Below are 20,222 nucleotides of genomic sequence, written 5' to 3'. Positions count from 1 at the left end.
AGGAGGCATGAGACGTGCGTGAGGAATCCATGGTACCGAGGATAGAAAAGCGCTGATGTCTTCAGAGGTAAGCGGGGGATGTGTGCCGCTGGTCTCTAAGCCGCACACATCCCCTGCTCTCTCTCTCTCCTGCTCGCTGTGCGCGCTTGGCGAGATGAACAGATTCGGCTTCAGAAGTGGCGGAGACCCTTCGGAGCGGGCGAACGCCTTTTTTCCCGTTTTTCTTCGAGTCGCCCTCTATCGCCTATAAGCGGTGACGGAGGCCGAGCCGGTCGGGCGGTTTCTCGTCAGAGAAACAATGACAATCAGAGTGTGTGTGTGTGTGTGTATGCCGACGGGCGCGCCTCTGCATATCTTCGATACGCACCTTGAATATTCTTTCTTTTGTTTGTTTCCTTCAACAACTGGTGCTCTGCCGGATCTCGCGCGCGCGAAAGAGGAGGAGGGCTGACGTATGTGTGTACCCGAGAGGCACGTTTATCTTTGTCATTTTCTTTTCGTCTCCGTTTCTTCACCAGCGCATCAGAGTGGCTTCCCCCACCCCTTCACCGAAAGGGGTCCCAAGTGATGCGGGCACTCTTCCTGTTTAATGACCTCATCCTCTCCCGTGCTTCAAAAACACCGACGATTACTTCTTGGTTTATCCGAATCCTCTGACCTCTTTGTGTTTTTGTGTGTGCGTGTGTGTATGTGTGTTGGGGGGGGGGGGGCGCTAAATCGCGGCTACGCTGTCCCTTTTTACGTCAGACTTCACCTTTATCATGAGGAGCCGCGTGTTGAGGGTGCCACAGAGAGAGAGACGCACAGTCGCGCAGGCGTGTGCACCCGCAGGTATCTTACCCAGTATGCGTCTATCTTTGCGTATGTGGCTGCCCAGCGTTTCATCGGGTGCAGCAAGCCGGCAGTGGTGCGATGAAGAGAAGTACGTGCGACACCTTTTCCGAACGGACAACGCCAACAATCGAAGAGCAAAAAAAAACTGCTTCGTCCTTCCTGCCTCGCTCACTCACGCCTCTCAGATGGCAACTATGGCACACTCGAAAGGTACCTGCGCCTCTCCAGCTCCCTTTCTCTTCAAAAGCCTTCCTGTTACCGAACTGCGCCGTGCTGCACGCTACGGCACGGGGAGTCGTTCTTCATGCGATGGATGGCACCGAGGCGCCGATTGACAGTGCTGTTGGAAACGTCGTGCGACCCTCTCTTCTTCCCGCTTTCTCTCTCTGTTGGTCGCCGAACTCTGTTTAACGTCGCTTGCTACCCTTTTATGCACGTTGATCGGACTGACCGCGTGGTCTTACATTGCTGCCATCTGACCTTAACGAACGTGGAGAGAGCGTCCCCCCTGCTGAAAAAGTCTAAAACAGGGAAACTACCACCTGTAGGAGGAGCCATCAAGCGCATCGACAACACGTACGACCCCCCCGGAGCCACGAAGTTCCAAGGCGGACCTTACCGTGCCGAAGACTTTCCGTCCTTACAGAGAAAGGGAACCGGAAGCGAAGGCAATCAAGGGAGTGAGCAACGAGCGTGCACGCGACAACGCAGCAGTGCGCGGTGCAGGACTGCGCCTTTGGCTTTACTATTTTTTTGTGTGTCTGAAGTACCCTCGAACGCCCTGTGTACCTTTTCAGGCGAGGCAGCGAACGTGTACCTCAAAGGACTGCACATCTTTACGAGGACTACCTCATCGGCGGCTAACCCAAGGTATACCCCATTTATTCTCTAATAATCTTTTCTCACCGCTGCGCACACTGTGAAGCGCCGACCCCCTTTAGCGGGTCATCTACTTTTGCCTGACGCACCTGCTGTTCTGTGTACTGTTCGTGGAGTTGCCTGCGCTCCACTCTTGACGCCACCGCTGTTGCACCGACTGCGCGCCACCCCTTTCCGCAAGCCAAGAGCAACACCATCACATTTACATTTCAAACACAGCAAGCCTTGCCGCTGCCGTCTCTTTTTTTTTGTGGGTGTGAGGCATTATTCCGCAGCAGGAGGTGGGGAGGGCTTCACGCACGCACACGCATTTTTTCCCGATCAGATCACTTTCCCCGCTGCTGTTGTTGCTTTCTTGTTCATTTTTCTTTTACGGTGCATTTTTTTGCGTCTCTCTTCTTTGATGCTGTTTGTGGACACTGACTGCAACAAGGCTTCTTTTCAAAGGCTCTGCGGTGTCTTGGTGTGTGTGTGTGTATATACCCACATTACCGAGCGCTGAAGCGGTGCGCCGTGGTGTGCTCGCCGTGTACTTCTATGTCTGCGTGCGCCTCTTCCGCTTCTGACTCAACGTGACGGAGGCAGTGGCTGAAGAGGAGAAGGCGAAGAGGGTATCATTTGATCACTTCGGTTGGCGTTTTTGTGTGATTCTGCGACGTCACCTTTCCTGCAAGCTGCGGTGAGAGGGCGAGCAGAAGGGAAGGAAACGGCCGCGCTTTTCTCCTCTCCCCGACTCACTTGCGTAAGCGTGTGGTACTCGTTCAGTTACTTGCAGAGAAGCGCACGCTCACACACACACACACACAGGCGTCGGCCCTCCGCCCCCCTTCCTCCTCCTCCAACAACACTATTTGAAAGTCTTTAACACAGTTGTGACTTCCATTCCGTTCGGTTTCGCCTCGTTGTTGCTCTCTGCTTCGGTCGCTGCTCGACGATTTGGATTTCTTTTGGCACTTTTTCAGGTGAAGCCTCTCTCTTTCGAGTGGCTTTTCGCGCACCTGCGCTTGTGATACAACTGCCACCCTCCTCATTCATCCTCATCTCCTTGAAAGCGTCTGTCGGTATGCACTCGTCCGTGAATGGCAAGCCAGCCGGCTCCCCTGTTGTGCTGGACGGGTCAGAGACCGGGCGGTGGAGCGAGTCCCGCCGGCGCAAAGCAAAGGTGACACCCCTGCCCATGAACCAACTCTTCCCCATGACATTTGTGCTCCTCAACGAGAGTATCTGCAGCACGATGCTTCTGCCGTTTGTGGGCCTTCTCGTCGCACACCTGAAGGGCGTCTCTGTTAACGAGGCCGGTTACAATTCGGGTATGCTGATCGGAGTGTTTATGCTCGGGCAGGTCGTGAGCTCTCGAATGTGGGGCTGGATGAGCGACAAGTACGGCCGCCGTTTCCCACTCATCAGCGGCCTCTTCACCAGCGGGCTCATGATGCTGGGGTTTGGTCTCAGCACGAGTGTGTGGATGTGCGCCGTGTTCCGCTTCATGCATGGCCTCTTCAACGGCAACGTGATGGTGGCCAAGACGATGATGGCGGACATCACTGATAAAACGAACGCGGCAAAGGGCTTCGCTTTCGTGAGCCTGTGCTACGGAATCGGTGTCTTAATCGGCCCCACCTTAGGCGGTATCTTATACGACCCAGCCAACTCCTCCGCGCTGCGATGGGCGCATATTGGCAAGGACAGCATCTTGAGCCGAAAGCCAGCGCTGCTGCCGAGTCTCGTCATCTTCACCTACACGAACATCGGCATGCTCGTGTGCACGTTTTTTGTGATGGAGTCGAACCAAAAAGCACAGCCGCTGCCTACGGCTTTGCGATACATCTATCCCTGCTTCTGGCGGGAGCCGCGAATGTTTGTGCATCCGAGTGTGTGTCCCAGGGAGCAGCTGCAGACGGGTTCTGTTTCCATGAGCAGCGAAAATTCGAGCGACGCCCGCTCAGACCACGAGGATAACGACGGCGTCTCGATCCAGTCTGCCGAGCTCCTCGTCAGGAACGTTGCGATGACCCGCGCGGTGGCCTCGCTGACGGTTTCCTCACCAGTTCTGCGCGAGGATCCTCGGTTCGATCGTCTTGTCGTCGCCGAAACGCTTTCGAATGCAACGGAGCAGGCTTGGACTGTGGGGTCGCACCATGGCCAAGGCTGCAAGTCTCTTAGCCGCGCCAATCCTGCCAATGGGAAGGGTTTTGGCTTGGACGACGATACACTGCCGCCGCTACCGCCATCGCCGGACCTTGCTCCTGGCGGCAAAGGGAAAGTTTCGCAGAACACCGTGGGGGTATCTCAGGCTCTCCACGACTCATCAGATGCAGATGGGCACATCATCATCGTGAACACCGAGCGGGGTGGCAAAGCAGATGCCGCCCTGCACAACGGCGCGGACACAGCGGATCGCCCAGGTGGGCAAGAGGAGCGCCATGGGGACGACATCGAGCTCAAACGATTTGGCTACAAGCAAGCGATGGAGCGCCCAGTCACACGCACAATGTTGCTTCTTTACATGCTTCTGAGCGCAGCTGACATGGCAGTGCAGGAGATTCTGTCTCTGTGGGCCATTGCGCACGTTGAAAAAGGGGGCCTTGGCTTTGGTGCCGACAAGGTTGGCTACATCATCTTGACCAACAGCGTTCCCTGCGTAGTGTCGAATCTCCTCTTCTACAAAGCATGTAGTCGGTACGTGAATAAGCTGGCACTGTTTCGACTTGCTGTCATGTGGTGCAGTATCTCAATCACGTTGCTTCCCTTCACATCTTACGTCGACCTCAACTACTTTCTCTTCCCAGCAGTGGTGCTTTGCACAAGCGTGCGCCAGTTCTTCGCCTCTTGGTGCTACGGCCTCGTGACGATGTTGACAGCGCAATCAGCACCACCTGCGCACGTCGGTTCCATCATGGGCATTAACCAATCCTGTGGTGCCTTGGTGCGGGCGCTCATTCCCTTCGCTGTCACCCCGCTGTTTGCTTGGTCCATTACGAGCGGTCATTCCTTCCCACTGGACCACGTCTTCGTTTTCTTCTTGTCAGCCTTCACTTTTGCGTCGGCGTCCGTTTACTCGACGTCACTTCGAACGAACGAGGAGGCGGTGCTGGAAATGGTAACCCGCGAATGGGCATGCATTCGCGCGGTTAAAACCCGTGTGCAAGAGTGGTACTGCCCCCCACCCGCCTCTTGATGCTCTGATAACCAATGAATACCCTTCTCGTGAGACGGCGCGCAACACGACCGAAATGAAGCTGGTGTATGGGGCACAAGGCGGATGTAACGTATGAGCAGTGAGGAGGGGAGCGGACGAAGCGCATAACTCCCCTGCCCTCTAACGTCTAGGCTGATCCCCGAGATGAAGTGCGTGAATGGTGTCTCGGGGCCCCGCTAAACGGCCTTGCCTACGCCTCTGACGATCTTTTCAGGCTTCTTTTTTTTTTGTGTGTATGTGTGTGCCTTCTGCGATCTGTGATCCATTTCAGTGTACTTCAATAAAACACTGTATCTTGTGTTTACGCTTATAAACCCCGTTGTGTGCACTTGTTCACTGCCTCTGTTGACCCTCTGTTTTCTTTTCTTACTATTTTAAGCACCCTTCTGTGATCAGCAGATGCGCAAGCAAAGTTTTCTAACATGGATAGACCTTTTCGGCAGGCCGTATGCGCTGTGATACGGCCGCTCTGCTCTCCACCTAGCCGTTTCATAGCGCACGGAGCCAATATTGCCAGAACAAAGGGCCCCACAACTTTGACTTGCCCGCGCTCCCCCTCCGCTGCACTTTGTCTGTCCCTCTAACCAACAGGAGATGAGGTACATAAGTACGCCTCTTCCCCCCTGTGCTGTATGTCGCAAAGCTGCACCGCTGCCGATGTCAGCGACCTGCGACAGTGAAGCCGCTCGTGCCATTCGCGTAGGGAGGCGGCGCATCGGCCGGTGTCGAGCTCGTCGCACGCGGGCCTCGCGCTGCGCCCCCGGCGCGGGCAGCCTGAGCGGCCCTGAGGGGAGGGGCTGCACCAGGTGGCGACGGGCAGAATGGCAGTGACTTTGAGGCGACCTGCGAGGCGTGTGTGTGTGTGTGTGGGCGGTGTGACTGCCGGCAGTGACCGTGCTGAGCCGTCCGAGTCGGGTCACTGGCCCCTCTCACGCCGATGGCGCCCTCCTGCACCTTGCGAGGCGTCGCTGACAGCCCGTGGGATAAAGGGGTGATGAGCTGAGCTGCTCTGCGAGGCGGCGAACGGGGGTCCATAGACAAACGCTTCAGGAACTACGGGAAGTCGACTGGGGAGCCGGTGCGGCGCTAGCGGACAGGCACGCGCCGCCTGCTAGCGCCTTTCTCTGGAAGCGATGGAGCGAGAAGGGCGGCTGGACAGACGAGCGGAGGGAAGGCCGTCGACTAGCCTCGCGAGCGCAGGTGTGACCGCTGCGGGAGGGACGAAGTAGCGGCAAGAACGACGCCGCGGCGCGATGGCGACTGTCTATGTGGCCTCCTGGGAACTCGCCCCGCCCACTTTCCGTGCGCGTCTCCTTTGTCCTTCCGGGTGCCTCTTCATGTGTGACGGAGCCGTGGCGGAAGCGCGCGAGAGAGGCCGTCGGGGGCGCGCGTCACCGCCAGCGGCCTCGAAGAGCATGTGAGCGTCTGCCCCCCATACCTTCATGTGCTGCTCGTTTTGTGTGTGCATTTGTGTGATCGGGCGAGACCGTACGTGCCTGCGTGTATGTCGCCGGTGAGACGCACAGCATCGCGAGCGCTGTCTCGCCCCTGGGTGTGCTTGTGGCCTCTGGCTGACCGAGGAGCGCCGCGTGTGGCGGGTGCCCGGGCCTCCTTGTAGGCGCGAAACGAAAAGAGGACGGCGCGGTGCGGGTGGGCATCAGAGCCGGCGCCGACTCGACGTCGTATCGCCAAAGCAAACCCGCAGGGGCAGCGGGTCTAGACCGTGGGCCTGGGGCGTGGGGGGGACGCGAGGTCGGCGCCGTCAACCGAGATGCAGAGAATCAAATGCGGCTGCTGCTGCGGAGCCGCTCTCTCCCCTGGTGGCGCTCAGCACCGGCTCGACAAGGGTCTCAGACGGGGCACACGGTGCGGCGTCGGGCTACAGCCCGCGGCGCCACGAGCCCCTCGCGTGGGTCTCACAGCTCGGTGTGCCTTTGGCCACTGTGCGTTGGGGCGCCACGATGGAGTGAGGACGGACGTGAGGCCGGCAATGGCGGGGTCGTGGCGCCGGCTGCATGAAGCACGGAGTCGGCGGCGGCCGCTGCAGAGCGGAGGAGCGCGGATGCTGAGCCTTTTTGTCGCCGGATGGGGATGCACGCCTCGTAGCGCGGGGGCGGCTGCCCAGCGATTGGGCTCGTGTAGCGGCGCGTGTGATTGCCAGCGGCAGCATAGACTGCGGACGGGGTGCTGACCCCCGCCCTGCGGGGACAACCGAACCCCCGCTTCTTGCCGGAGCCGCGGTCCCTCACCCCCACTTCGCGATCTCCCTTCAGGACGGCTGGCTCTGAGCCCTTGGTGCGCGGGGCCGCGTGGTATGCAGGGGTCCGTTTGGCCTGCCGCGACAGGCTGCTCGCCGCGCCGCGCATGCGCGCGACATGTGCGGCACCTGGCGCATGCGATGGCGCGGTCGGATGCGGCACGGCTGCCGGTAGCACGGCGGGCGCTCCCAACTCCCCTCCCGGGTCGCGTCATCGCGTTCGCCGGGCTTTCCAACGTGGAGGGCCAGCATGCGGCATGGCGCGCTGCACCGGCTCGTGGCGACTCGGGGGGGGGGTGCGGGGCACGGTGTGTGGGCCGGGCGCAGCGGGCCTTCGAGGGGCGCGAGGCCTGCTGGCGGCCTGCTAGGGTGGCGGCGCGCGGTCTACCGAGGAGACGCCTGCGGCCGCCGATGCCACCAGTGTCCGGTTGGGAGGGCAGGTGAGATGCGACGGTGGCCATCATGTTTCAGATTCAGAGGATGCAAAGGCTGTGCAGCGGAGGCAGGCGAGCTGTTTCTTTGTGCTTGTGTGCCCTCCGGCCGTGGTGGTGGAATGACGTGTCGGGAGAAGGAGAGGCAAATATGAGCACGACAGGAGGAGGTGTGTGGGCGAAGACGGTGGCTTACATTGTGTAGCTGTAGTTGGGTATTAATATGTAGAGTGTCTTTCGAGAAACTTTTGCCAGTGCTGTTCTTTGCAGGAAAGCTCTAAGAACATATTTAGCATCGTCGATCGGAGCATGAACGACGGACGCGTTGGCGAGTCTGAGTAGCTGAAGGCGCAGGTGCAGCTGCCCTGTAGGTTCTCCCCTGCTTCTTTAGCCGATGAATCCGTGGCTGCCTTCATTCTCAGGACGCATGTTCTCATTACTACTTCAACTGCCCTCTGCTTTCTGTTGCATGCTTTTTGTTCGCCACATGATCTCGGAAAAAAAAATATCTGGCACCTCTGCCCGCAATCAATGTCACGATCATCGTTCGGCTCCCTCCGGCGCTTGCATTGGCAGCTGCGTTCGTCATTTCTCCCCACGTCTTGTCGGCCGTGCGCTCACACCTTGCGTCGACACCGAACGGAAAACTGGGAAGCGTGTGTTAGTTTTCAGGGCCGGTATCGCCTCGTGCTCGAATTCACAGCTTTGCTGCCTTCAAAGCAGAGAGGAAAAAGGCTGTCGCTCGTGTGTTGAGAGCCGTTCTGTGCATGTGAGTGTGTGGGGTGTCTGTCGGACACCGTCAACTCACCTCGCCAATCCCCTTTGTGCCGGTCAGCAGTTCTGTTGGTCTACCGTACCATTGCCTTTTCTTCCGTGCTTTACGTCTTTTTCGTCGCCCCTACTGAAGGTGTTGTTACTCTCACCTCTTTTTGTGGGTCTGCGCTCAAGTGCTTCGCTTGGGTCTCTTTTATTCTGTGCGACCTTGAGGGTTGCTGCGCCGCTCTACTCCCCCTGTTGTTTTGGCCCAGACTGTGGCCCTTTTACACTCATTCTCCTGCAGTGTCGTTCGTGCCTCGTCGCGGCTATTTTACCCTTCTTGTCCGGCACATACGCTTGCTGATCGAGCTGATATCCTTCCCTCTCGTATACGTGTGTATGTGTGTGTGGCCGCGGAAGCGCTGTTTGCTGTGCGTGTCATTAGAACGCTTTGGTTTCATTTTCTCCCCCTCACTGATACGCGCTTCTTCGACGGCCACCTTGGAGCGTCCCCCACCCCCACCCCCACCCTCCTCTTATCTCGCCCGCACCCTCTTCTCTCGCGCTTGATCGACTTAGTCTTCTGCTGAACGCCAGCACCTGTGTGCTCGTTCTCTGTTTGTAACGAAGCAGCACAGGTAGCGGGCGGTGCCATGAAGATGATCTTTGGCTCCATGCTGGTGCTTCTCGTGGCGGCAATCAACAGCTCCGCCAGCCGCTATCTTCCGGGGAAGTTGAAGCTCTTTGCTCCCTCGATTGGGTGGTTCATCACAAACCTTTTCATCGCCCGTGGCCCCTTCGTGTGGTATGCGTGCTCGCTCGCCATTCAAGGACTGTTCGCCTCGTTGCTATTCATGACGCTCAGCTTCAAGAGCGATCTCGTCACGCGTGTCATCATATTTCCTTTTCTGGCAACCGCGTTGGCGTCTTGGGTGAAGGAGATTGTGCCTGCGGTCGGGGCCTGGACCACTGTCGCGGTCACCCTCGTGCAGCTCTGGAGCATCCTTGGGGGCCTCATAATTCACGCCTGCTATCCAGCCAGCATTCTACAGATTCTTGAACAGCAGGACGTGCGCAATCGCCGGGTTCGTGCTGTGGCTCGGACGCTAGTACGGAAGAAAGACAAGTATGTGGATGTGCGCATGGTGCCCTCACTGAACGGAAAGAGCCAGCTGCAGACACTCGTGGTGAAGCAGGCGTATGAAACGCCGCGCTGGATCATCTACTGTGGCGGTAACGCGGAGTTCTTAGAGAACAGCCTTAACGACATTCACGTCATCAGTGACGCCCTACAGGCACATGCCATTCTCTATAATCCGCGAGGTATCGGCTACAGCACCGGTTACGTCTCCCAGCTCCGTGAATTTGTCGAGGATGCCGCCGCAGTGGCGCGAGCCTACGTCGAGAAGGAGAAGATCGACGAAACCCATCTTCTCTTCTTTGGACACAGCATCGGCGGCGGTACCGCGGCGCAGGTGGTGGCAAGCTACTACCCCTGTGCGGCTCTTGTGTTGGATCGCACGTTCTCATCCATGTCAGACGCGGCTGTAGCCTTTTCGTACCTCACTCCCAAGGTTACACGGACGCTGTTCCCGTGGTTTGTCGGTGACCTTGACACCCTGGCAGGGTGGGGCAGGGTCAAGCACAACCGAAAATTGATCCTCTACTCCAAGCATGATGAAGTAATCGAGTTCGACATCTCTTCCATCGCCCGCTACAAACAGTTCCAGAAAGATGGCGCGGACGCCGACAAGGCTGTTGAGCTTCTTGGTGCCCCGCCATCTTATCATAACAGCCTCTTGTGCGCTTTTGATAACTACGAGGAGGTATGCGCGCGCATGAGTAAGATGTTCCCCACTTAAGTGAGCGACAATGTGTTCATTCTGGGGAAACTTCTCGAGGTCGCCAGGCATGGTGAGCCTTGTTGAGTGCGAGCATGACGGTGGGATCGGCGGACTTTCTCGGGTACATTTGGCTTTCGTGTTGCCGAGAATAGCGGCTACCCTTCGTGGTAGTGAACCTCTATCGCTTCCTCTCCCCAACCCCTCCGTCGTTCTCTCTCTCTGAGCGCCAGCGCACACGTTCTTCTATGGTTTGGTTTAGTTTCCACAAAGCCTATATCCGGGCGCTCTTCTCCCTTTCTTTCTTAGCTTCTTCGCACAACTGTTCTCAAGGTAAACGCGCCTCGCTCGAAGAGAGAACATCTTCCCGAGATGCACTTGCCGTAATCCTTCGCTACCTTTTCCCTCTCTCTCTGTCACTGTGTATCTGTGTGTTTTCCCCCTTCCCCGCTCTCTCTCTGTTGTCCGTGCGTTTTCTGTCGTTTTGTGTGTATTCACCCCCCACACACACACACACATCACCACTACCACCACCAGCACCACCCTTGTGGAGCTGTTCTGTTCTGATCGTTTCGTTTTCGCTTCGGTGGCGGTTGGCTGTCTCAGTGTCGTCTGCTTATATTTCTTTATTGTATTCGTGTGTGTCCCCGATGCGTATCTGCACCCGAAGAGGTGCTTGTTTTGTTGTCCGCTGTTCTCTCTCTCTGTATGTGTGTGTGTGTGTATCTTAAACCTTGGATGGGGATGCGTCGAAGTCTCTCATGACGTGTGTCTAGGCTGGTGTGCTATTGAAAAAATGTTCCTTTTTTTCCATTATCGATGAAGCGCCCAAGAGGCAGGCAAAGAGGGCGGAAGAAAAAGAAGAGCCGCGCAAGTATTCGAAAGGCGCTGCGTGCATGCTCAAGGTGCGACGTGGGCGCACCCAGCTGGTGGACGGACGGCATTGGAGAGGGGACATTACTGTCTCTCCCTTGTGCACTGGCCTTGCCACCTGCGGCTCATTGGTCTCTGCCGTGGGTCATGGAAGGGCCGATGTAGGGCGCTCCATCGCCTCCTCAGAGACGGCCGAATGAGCATTTCTGCTCAAATTTTCCGGCAGGGACGGGAAGCTCAAACACTACCTTGGCAGGGTTGCGGAAGTGGTGCGGCGCTCTTTTTCTGTCGCCCTGCATCCATTCTTCCTCCTGTCCTCTTTTTTCTTTTGGCCTCTCACAGGCCCTGACCGATGCTCACCGCAAGCGGAAAGATCATCTGCAGGGACGCAATTCTTTTTCTCCTTTCGCCCCTTCTCGCCACCCTCCCCCCGCGCAACCTTCTGGCCGCTCGGCCCTCCAGCAGCCACGCAAACAATTGTAGTCACCTTGCCTGAGCATAAGGCAGCCTACCCAAAGCAAAATATCTCCTCCACGAAGGCAGGAGAATGCATTACCGAACCCATTCTACCAGGCGATGCCTGGCGGCCGCACATGGCCATTCCTCTGGCGGTCTCCCTCGCCAAGTGTAGCACTGTAGCCCATATCAGAAAGTTTTCCTTTGGTTGCGCCTTCCTTCTCACTCTTGATTTATATCATCTTCATCTTTCCGCTCAGCCATCGCTCACCTCGATGGACTGAGCGGCACCTCCGCGCGTCGTAGCTGGGGACACCCTACCCCACTCTCTCTGCAGGAAACAAGAGGTGAGCCCGCGCCTGCCTCTCTCCCCTCACATCACCCCGGCGGTGCCGAGCCGCGTTTCGTGGTGGCGGGGGCCCAGTACGTACAGCGCGGGATGCGTAGCCGCAAAGCTGCACCGCTGCCGATGTCAGCGACCTGCGACAGTGAAGCCGCTCGTGCCATTCGCGTAGGGAGGCGGCGCATCGGCCGGCGTCGAGCTCGTCGTACGCGGGCCTCGCGCTGCGCCCCCGGCGCGGGCAGCCTGAGCGGCCCTGAGGGGAGGGGCTGCACCAGGTGGCGACGGGCAGAATGGCAGTGACTTTGAGGCGACCTGCGAGGCGTGTGTGTGTGTGTGTATGTGGGCGGTGTGACTGCCGGCAGTGACCGTGCTGAGCCGTCCGAGTCGGGTCACTGGCCCCTCTCACGCCGATGGCGCCCTCCTGCACACGCCCTCTTGGATGGCTGGTTTGAGGAGAAGGATGTAGTGTTCGAGCACGTGTTTCTGCATGAAATCCTGCGGCGAAGGTCTCTGGTTTCACGGACGCCCGTCTCTCAGAACTTCTGTGTAGTTTTCATCTCTGTCACCGGGCGGAGTATCTATGGGAAATGATATGTGAACGGAGAAACAGGAGGGAATGACAAAGGACACGATTCGCTCTTCTCACACGTGAGGGTCTTGGGAGGAAAGATAGGTCGGCCGATGAGATGACTGCCCCCGTCCACGCACCTGCGGCGATGGCATTCCGTTTTGCGAACTCGTTCGTTGAGGCTTTTGCTGCCTTCCTCCTTCTGCTTCTTGCTGCGCGTTCCGGGTGAACACCGGCAGCCTTCTTGCTGACAAGATGACGACAGCTTCAGTGCCTCCGTGACCAGGACAAGAAGTGCACCAGATGTAAACTGGGAGAAGGCTATCGCTCGGCTACGATCCTTCACGCAAGCATCATTTGTCTGCTTGCTGGGTCTTCGTTCGCAGTTTATCCTCGCTCCCTGTCTCCTGCTCGTTCACGTGGCCCTGTCTTTGTCGTCCTCCCCTCTCGCTATTTGATGCGCCACACTTACCACCACAACCGACAAACAGTACCGCCACAGAATAAGAAGCGCCGCTGTCCTCCGGCTTTGCTCCTAATTGTTCGTCCACCTCTCTTTCATTTGCCTCTGCCGTGCACCTGTCGTTGGGCGCAACCGTTTTTCCTACGCGAGTGCACGCGATAAGGGTTCCACTCTACCCTAGTGTGTAACCTTCGTGTGCAACTCAGGCAGGCCTTCATGGAGACGGTGACGATGAGCAGCGTGCACGCCTGTCTCGTCGATGTCGGCGTTTTTGCCCTTCTTCTGCTGTTCTCAAGTGCGGGAAGGGCCGATGTAGCGGCGCCATGGTACAGAATCAACTACAATACCCCGGCGTACGTCTTGTACAAGCCGCAGGATGTGGCGCAGTATGCGAGCTCTCGAACTGCCGCAAACGAGTACTGCGTGCAGAATGGCATGAGCATCTTTTCTGCGGAGTTGCCCGCCAAGGACGATAATTTCGCGTCGGATGCCGCAAAGGAGTTCGGGGGCACGGGCTACTTTACCTACACGGGCTCCAGCGCAGAGCCGGTCTCGGCATTCGAGCACCAGTGCACTCAGCTGCAACCCGTAGAAAATGTTCTGCCCCACTCCGGTAAGTGCGGCTTCACCTTTCGCTTTGGTCTGCTGACCATCAGTGATACGATTCTGCTGGGAAACCAACCCGGCGTTGCGCAGTATTATTCTCTCTACCCGAACCTGTGGGGCGCAGGAAATGCAAACACGGGCTACCCGGTTGAGTGGGATACGACGAACCCGAACCCCCGCGGCTACTATTTCATGGCGGTTACTGGGTTGACAGAGACGACCGGCAGACATGTCAACGTGGATGCGACGGTGTCGTCATCTGATCCCTACGTCACCGTATCCAAGTTCGCGATCTACTGTGAGTCGCAGAGCTTTTTGGGCTACCTTCCCGTTCCTAGCGTTTTACAACAGCCCCGCTTCGTCAAGGGCTACAAGGATCTGACGTGGGCGCAGGAGCACTGGTGGGTCATTTTTATCATAGTCGCCGCGGTCATTCTGATGGTGCTCATTCTGATTATGATCTATTGCTGCCTCACCATGGCACCGCCGAAGGAGGAGCCCCCGATAGCGCCGATGGTGCTGCGAGAGCGCGAAGGGGCCGCGTACGTGAATGCACTCGAGGCGCCGTCAAAGCTACGCGCCCTTCCGAATGCGTCCGATCAGCTTGCGCCAATGCTCATGAATGTGCACCAAGGGTCTGGCATCTTGCGGGCGCCCGCGCGGGCGGTGAATCCGGAGGATCTTATTCAGGCGAGGCCTTCTATTTTCGCCCAGGAGGAAACACTTCTGACCGCCGACGCCGATGGCATCGCCTCGGAGGCCCAAGACAATGACTTACTCGAAGCGTAGACAAGCCGGAAACCCCGTGAGCTACAGCGAATGGGAGAAAAAGAACAAGAAAACAGTGCGATGCGCACCGCGGTGGTGACATGTGCTCATACCACACGTACGCACACATACATGTTCTCGGCCTCTGCCGATCTCACGCACGTGCAAAGCACATGACGACACAACCAGAAGTCAGCTAACGTACGATTGCAGATATCGACCCCAACGTATCCAGGGACAGGGAAAGCATGCGGGAAGATAGGCGGGCGGGAGCCAGTGCTTTGTTCTCTTCCCCATGCCCTGATCGTTGACAGGTGCCCTGTACCGTTACGCTTTGCAGCTGGTCGCTGTTGCTGGTGCGCCCTTCCTCCGTCTCCCCCCTCCACTCTAAGGTTTCCCATTCCATTTTCAGCGCCGCTCTTACGCTGCGTGGAGCGTGCTTTTTCTCCATCGAGGTGTTGGAAGAGTTCGTGGCGCTGTTTGCCCTCTCTCCTCCCTGCCCATCGCGCGCTGTTACTGCACGTTTACTCTCGCTTTTTGTTTGCATACCATCGGCGTATCTGGGCGGGTGCCAACCGGTAGAAGGGCTTTCGACTTGTCTCGTTGTTTAGCACACGCATATATAGAGAGAGAGGGAGAGAGAGTTGGCTCGTTGCTTTCGATTCTGTTGTTTTTTTGCATAGTTCTACTCGACGTTGCTCTCCTTCCGCCTTCGTTTCGTCTGGACACCTGTGCATGAGTGCATGTACGTGTGACAGCTTTCCTCTCCCATGGCTTCACTCAAGTTCGCACCCTTTGTTTTCTTTTTTGTTCTTTTGAAGCATTCCGTTTCGCCCTTCACAGGCGCCCTGATTTCTCTGTGGGACGCTTTTGTGTATTTACGTTTGACCTTTGCCCATCAGCCCGCAGCATCTCGGGCGTTTTTCTATGTGCTCACGATCGTGGGCTGCTGCGTTCTCATGTGCACACCTGCGCGTTTCGTTTTTAGTCATATCTTTAAGGTGAACGTTCCCCTCCCTCCCCTCCTCCTTTCTTTCTTTTCACGTGGTGGGTGGGGCGTTGCGCGGCATAGCTCTGTAGCTCGTGCTCTTCTTTGACCTCCTCCATTATCGAAAGTCCCGCGGAATGCGAGAAGGAAGAGAGCAGCATCGAGGCGACAACAATCGTGAAGGCTGTGAACGGCGACATCGAAGACCTGTGAGAAGCGCCGGCGGCCCTTCCACCACACCACGTCTGCTCAGCCACCGTGCCCATCGAACACACAATTCCCGTGGCTGTAGCCGTACCACCTGTGTCTATCTCACTTTATATGCCCTCGTTCCTCTCCTCCCTCCTCAGCAGAAATCCCTGCACCCCTGCTAGGAAGAAAGAAGGTGCCGGTTGGGTGGTGCTGCATCATACCGTTCTCCATGTAAACCCGCGAACGCCACCAGCGCTGTGCCGTGTCGCTGGTGCGTCCGCATATAAGGTACAGTAGCAGCGCTGTGTCTGCAGGGCTCTTTCGCCTCGTACTGCGATTCATATCGAGAGGGTTCACGTTTCTTCTTGAGTTTATGTTCGCATCTCATCTGCTGAGGTACGCTTTGCCCGTGCCGCGTGCGTGTGTGCCGCGCTGTGGCGTTTTTGCGCGGCACGTCGCTCCATACTATCGCTTCATCCACGGAAGTATCATGTCGCCCTGGTCGCACGAGGCTGATGAGCACTACCGGTATCTCTCTCTCTTTCTCTGCGGACTGTGGTACCCCCTTCCGGCCCTGTCGCCTATGCGCCGTATCGAAGTTGGACGTAGTGTATGGTGTCGACACTTCTTTGACCCAACCCACATCGTGCGACTAAAGAGTAAAGCTATTTTGGGGTATATGCGCTGAGCTGGTCGCGATCACAAGAATGACGGTGGCGCATCTTTTCAGGTTCGCGGCAGTAACGTACGCCACCGCTTGTCGGCCCCACTCTCTTCCAAATGTCTTTCTGCTGCGATACGCAACGATGCCTACACAATGGTCCGTGGCGGCTCTCCCTAGCGTTGCTTTCTATTTGTTTTTTTGGGGGAGTTCTCTGCCGCTAAGCAGACGTGGTGCCCAGGTTGGCGCACTGGTGAAGAAAGGAAGACGCTGGGCGGTGTTACTTACGCTCGCAGATGGGTGCGCCTCTTGTGCATGTCGCTCAAGTGGCTCATTCTCAAGAGTGTTGCGCTGTGTTCTCTTTCTTCTTCTGCCGCTTCCCCCTCTGCGTCGTACTTTGTTGTCTCCCGTCTTGTGCTGCTTTTCCCGCTCGCGATTCCTTCGGTATGCGGATGTGTGTGACTCTCTCTCTTGTGCTGTCCTCTTTTGTAGCGAATGCGCTGTTGATGGCGCCGTCACAGGCCCCCTTTTTTCTATGCCTTTTCCTCCTCCTCCCCCCGCCCCCTGCCTCATCTCCCACCACATGCGTGCACAATGCACGCCCGTCATGTGATGTACGATTGCCTGGTGAATACACCCATGAAAACAGGTGTGGCGCACGCTGTGTTTCTTCTCGTAGACAAAAGAAGGACATGGTGCAACAGCCCTGCAGGCTTGCCGGAAAAAGATGAAAGGGTGTGTATAGCAGCGCGAACGTGAGTGAGGCTGTAGTTTCTCTTTGGTGGCATTGAAAACTAAAAGAAAAGCTTAAGCGTCAATGCCTAGCAGCCGCACCTTCACCCACACTCCACCAAGCAAGACTGAAGGCCAGTTGCGTACGATGCATCAATACGGTTCACGGGAGCCATTGCCGTGTGCGGAGCCATGGGGCAGAAGCAGCCGAACACCGAGCGGAGATGTTTACAACGAGAAGGCAGTACGCATTTCAGGCGCAACACAGAAAAGAGTGTCCCTGAGAAAGACCGCTTTTGTTGTTGAGGAGCTCCTTTGGGACGCTGTTCGGCTTTCGTTGCGCTGACTGTGTTCGCTGCGAGGTGGGTGCTGCGGCCCTGCCTTATTTCTTTCTTTGTCGCATCCGGTCGCTGTTTGTTTCTTTTTTTTCCGCTCCATTCTTTCTTCTCTCTCCCCTCTATTCGTTCGCTTCACCTCCATTTTCGTACATCCCCTTTTCCTCTCCCCTTTCCAAAGGCTTTCTTCTTTCACAGACTTCTTATATATATATATGTGTGTATGTGTCTCCCCGGCCGCGGCAATCGGATGTTGCCGAGCATACGACGCCAACCAAAAGAAAAGCATGTGCTTTTCAGCCTGTTTGCGCTCTATGTGATTTGAACAGGAAAAGGGAACTATCGAAAACGCGGGCACGGCCCTGGCGCACTCGCGGCGCTAGGGTGTGGAGAGAGGCGCTTCATGTAGCATCTGTGGTGTGCATGACTGCGGGCCGCAGATCTCCGCTGCGCTTCGTTTTTTTTGTCACTTGGCTGAGGGTTGTGCCTTTGGTGTGTATATTTCATTCACTTTTCTTTTCTCCTGAGGCGCGTACAGATTGCGTGAGTGAGATAAGCTTTGATGTGAAGGTATTCGTTCTCCCCCCTCGCCCCCCCCCCACACGCCTCTCTTCCCTTCCTTTCCTCTTCGCAAGGAAGTTGAAAAACAGTCGCGAGGGACGTGAAAAGAGAACGCCCTCCTACATCAGCGCAGCTCACTTCGAATTCTTTCATCGCCTTGTGGACTGCGCACAGAAACGGCTGCCAAAGAAGCTCAAGCGAACAACAGTAAGGAGAGCGAAAGATATTCGTTGCTGCGCTTCTCTCGCCATCGTCTCCGGTTAACATGCTTTGAGTTGACGGGGGGCTCCTCACCGCCTCCCCTTAACCCCTTTTCGATGCGCCGTTACCCCTCTTGGAAAAGAGGAAAAATCTCATGATGATGACATCACAACCACACGCACGCACACACAAGCATCAACAAAGTTCGTCCCTCGGTATAGAGAAGCGAGAGGGCGGAGAAGGTTTCGGAGTGGACGGCAGTGGTCCTTTGAGCAATCAGAGGGTGGACCGAAAGAAAGGGAAAAACACCTCGATCGGGTCCCTCGTCGCCAAGGCATCTTCGCTTGCATGCATGCGTCTCTATATTTATCTATATGTTAGATATGCAGGCGCTCACCTCTTTTATTTGCTATTAATGCTCTGATCACAACCTCTCAGTTTTCGTGTGAGCAGCGTCCGAGGACACAGCTGCATGTGTACCAGTGGCGTTTATGCTTCTCTCTGTGTGTGTGTTTGTGTGTGTGTGCTCTCACAAGACGCAGGGCGCTGTAGCAGCCTATGCTCTGAACCGTAGCGAGTAGAGCTGATGCGAGCGAGCAGTCACATGAGAATCGAGGTTCAAGATGGATCTCAATGGTTCCCGGCAGACTTCGCGACGTTGCGGCAGGGCAGGTCCGCCACTGCGCCTGTCGCAGCCACGACGGCATGTTTCGCCGTGCCGCAGTTTCCATCGGCAATGCACGAGGTACCTATCCTCTCCCCCGCACTGTCCCTCTATTACAAAAGTACAGACTCCTCTCCCTCTTTTTTTCTTGAATCCGTGAACAGTCCTCTGCCACCGGAATTCGCATCGCCCCATCCACATACCATAGCCATCCGTCTCCATCTCGAAGCTCCTTTTCTTTTCTTTGTTCGCTGCTGCTGCGTGCGTGGCCTAGTCCCAAAGCGGAAGGCTGCTCAAGAGAGATTTCGTGGACGCGCATACCCGACCAAAGCAGGCGTTGCTGCCTCCCCACCACCAGACACACACGCAATCGACCGCTTCTCTTCTTGAAGAGATACAAGTGAAGCTCCTTTACAGAGAAACCTCAGGAAAAGGGAATCGCCGCCGAACGAGGGATTCCCCACCCGCAAATCGCCATCGCTCTCACAAGCCATCAGTCCGTCCCTGTGGCTGGCCCACGCGCGCGGTCTCAGCTCTACACTTGCGATCTGGCTGCAACCTTTTTTTTCTTTGGTTTATCGTCACCATGGCCATCTGCGCTGCAAGCACCTTCGCAGACTTCTTGTCAGACTGCGCTGACGTCGTCTGCGCAGATCGTTTTCTCGTGCATCACTTTATCTCTAAGATTGCTGTCGATGATGCTAATGTCCGCGAGCCGCTCCCTCTTTTTTCACGCCTTTTCGCAACGGGCGACACAACTTCGTCACTGATATGTGGTGCAGTGAACCTAACTCGGTGGGTCGCATCGACCTCAACCTTCGAGGGCAAGTCGAGTGTGGCCACGGACGGATCTGATCTGTATGGAATTGCACGGTATCCCGCTGCCCCTGTCTCATCCTCCCCGACGTCTTGGGCGACCCCTCGCCATCAGTGGCGACTCATCACACTTCTTACCCTCGTGGCCGCCAGCTTTGGGGCTCTGTGTGTGGATGCTGCAATGCTGTATTGGGTGTTGCCGAAGTGGCGTCGCCTAAAACAGCAGGCGCGTGAAGCACCGATCGGCAAGTCGGAGCCGGCGGCCCCGTAAGAGGAACATTTTCATACCCTATTCGGCACTTCTCTCGCCATGTCTTGAGAGGCTGTTGCAACGACACCCGAATGCGCAGGCGACAGAAAGCCCTTTTTTCTATAACTGCAAGTTTGCGTAGGCATACATATATATATATATATATACGAGCGCTCTCCTATTCGTTTTTTCTGGTGCAGCTGCCGCTGCCTCTATTCATTGCCCTTCTGCTCTTCCCCTGTGTCCATCTTTACCATTGTATGTTCCCCTGCTCTGCTCCCTTTTGTACCCGACACAGTGTCGACCCCTTCCACCACCTCACCACCATCCTTTTTTTTCTTTCGGTTCTCTCTCCCCTCTTCTCAGTGCGCTTGATTCTTTTCTGTCTCGCTCTCTCGAAAGTGTTCCGTGCGCTACTCACGGGTTGTACCTCGCCCCTCTTCTTCTCCTGCGTACTCCCCATCGGCGACGTGAACTGAAAGAAAAAGGAAATAGATTCCGTATCTGTGACGTCCGATGAGGTCTTACCGCACCCTCTCTTTTTCGTT

General features: G+C 56.6%; 4 protein-coding genes across 4 annotated transcripts; all 4 read left to right on the top strand.

Annotated features, from left to right (window-relative positions):
* Positions 1-2,776: 2,776 nt before the first annotated feature.
* LSCM1_01039 (uncharacterized protein) lies at positions 2,777-4,891 on the top strand (the record flags this gene model as incomplete). Its single annotated transcript, XM_067318665.1, has 1 exon — positions 2,777-4,891. The coding sequence occupies one exon, from the start codon at positions 2,777-2,779 to the stop codon at positions 4,889-4,891; it is 2,115 nt and encodes a 704-aa protein (XP_067174770.1).
* A 4,118-nt stretch (positions 4,892-9,009) lies between these two features.
* Positions 9,010-10,218, top strand: LSCM1_01038 (uncharacterized protein; the record flags this gene model as incomplete). Its single annotated transcript, XM_067318664.1, has 1 exon — positions 9,010-10,218. One exon carries the CDS (start codon positions 9,010-9,012, stop codon positions 10,216-10,218), a length of 1,209 nt encoding a protein of 402 aa, XP_067174769.1.
* A 2,898-nt stretch (positions 10,219-13,116) lies between these two features.
* Positions 13,117-14,295, top strand: LSCM1_01037 (uncharacterized protein; the record flags this gene model as incomplete). The annotated part of the gene is made up of 1 exon (XM_067318663.1): positions 13,117-14,295. The coding sequence occupies one exon, from the start codon at positions 13,117-13,119 to the stop codon at positions 14,293-14,295; it is 1,179 nt and encodes a 392-aa protein (XP_067174768.1).
* A 4,899-nt stretch (positions 14,296-19,194) lies between these two features.
* On the top strand, positions 19,195-19,695 carry LSCM1_01036 (uncharacterized protein; the record flags this gene model as incomplete). Its single annotated transcript, XM_067318662.1, has 1 exon — positions 19,195-19,695. The coding sequence occupies one exon, from the start codon at positions 19,195-19,197 to the stop codon at positions 19,693-19,695; it is 501 nt and encodes a 166-aa protein (XP_067174767.1).
* Positions 19,696-20,222: the final 527 nt, after the last annotated feature.

This window comes from Leishmania martiniquensis, chromosome 35, assembly GCF_017916325.1.
Source record: "Leishmania martiniquensis isolate LSCM1 chromosome 35, whole genome shotgun sequence".
NCBI lineage: Eukaryota > Euglenozoa > Kinetoplastea > Trypanosomatida > Trypanosomatidae > Leishmania > Leishmania martiniquensis.
Note: the sequence above shows the minus strand (reverse complement) of the source record. Positions and strands in the feature narration are given on the sequence as shown.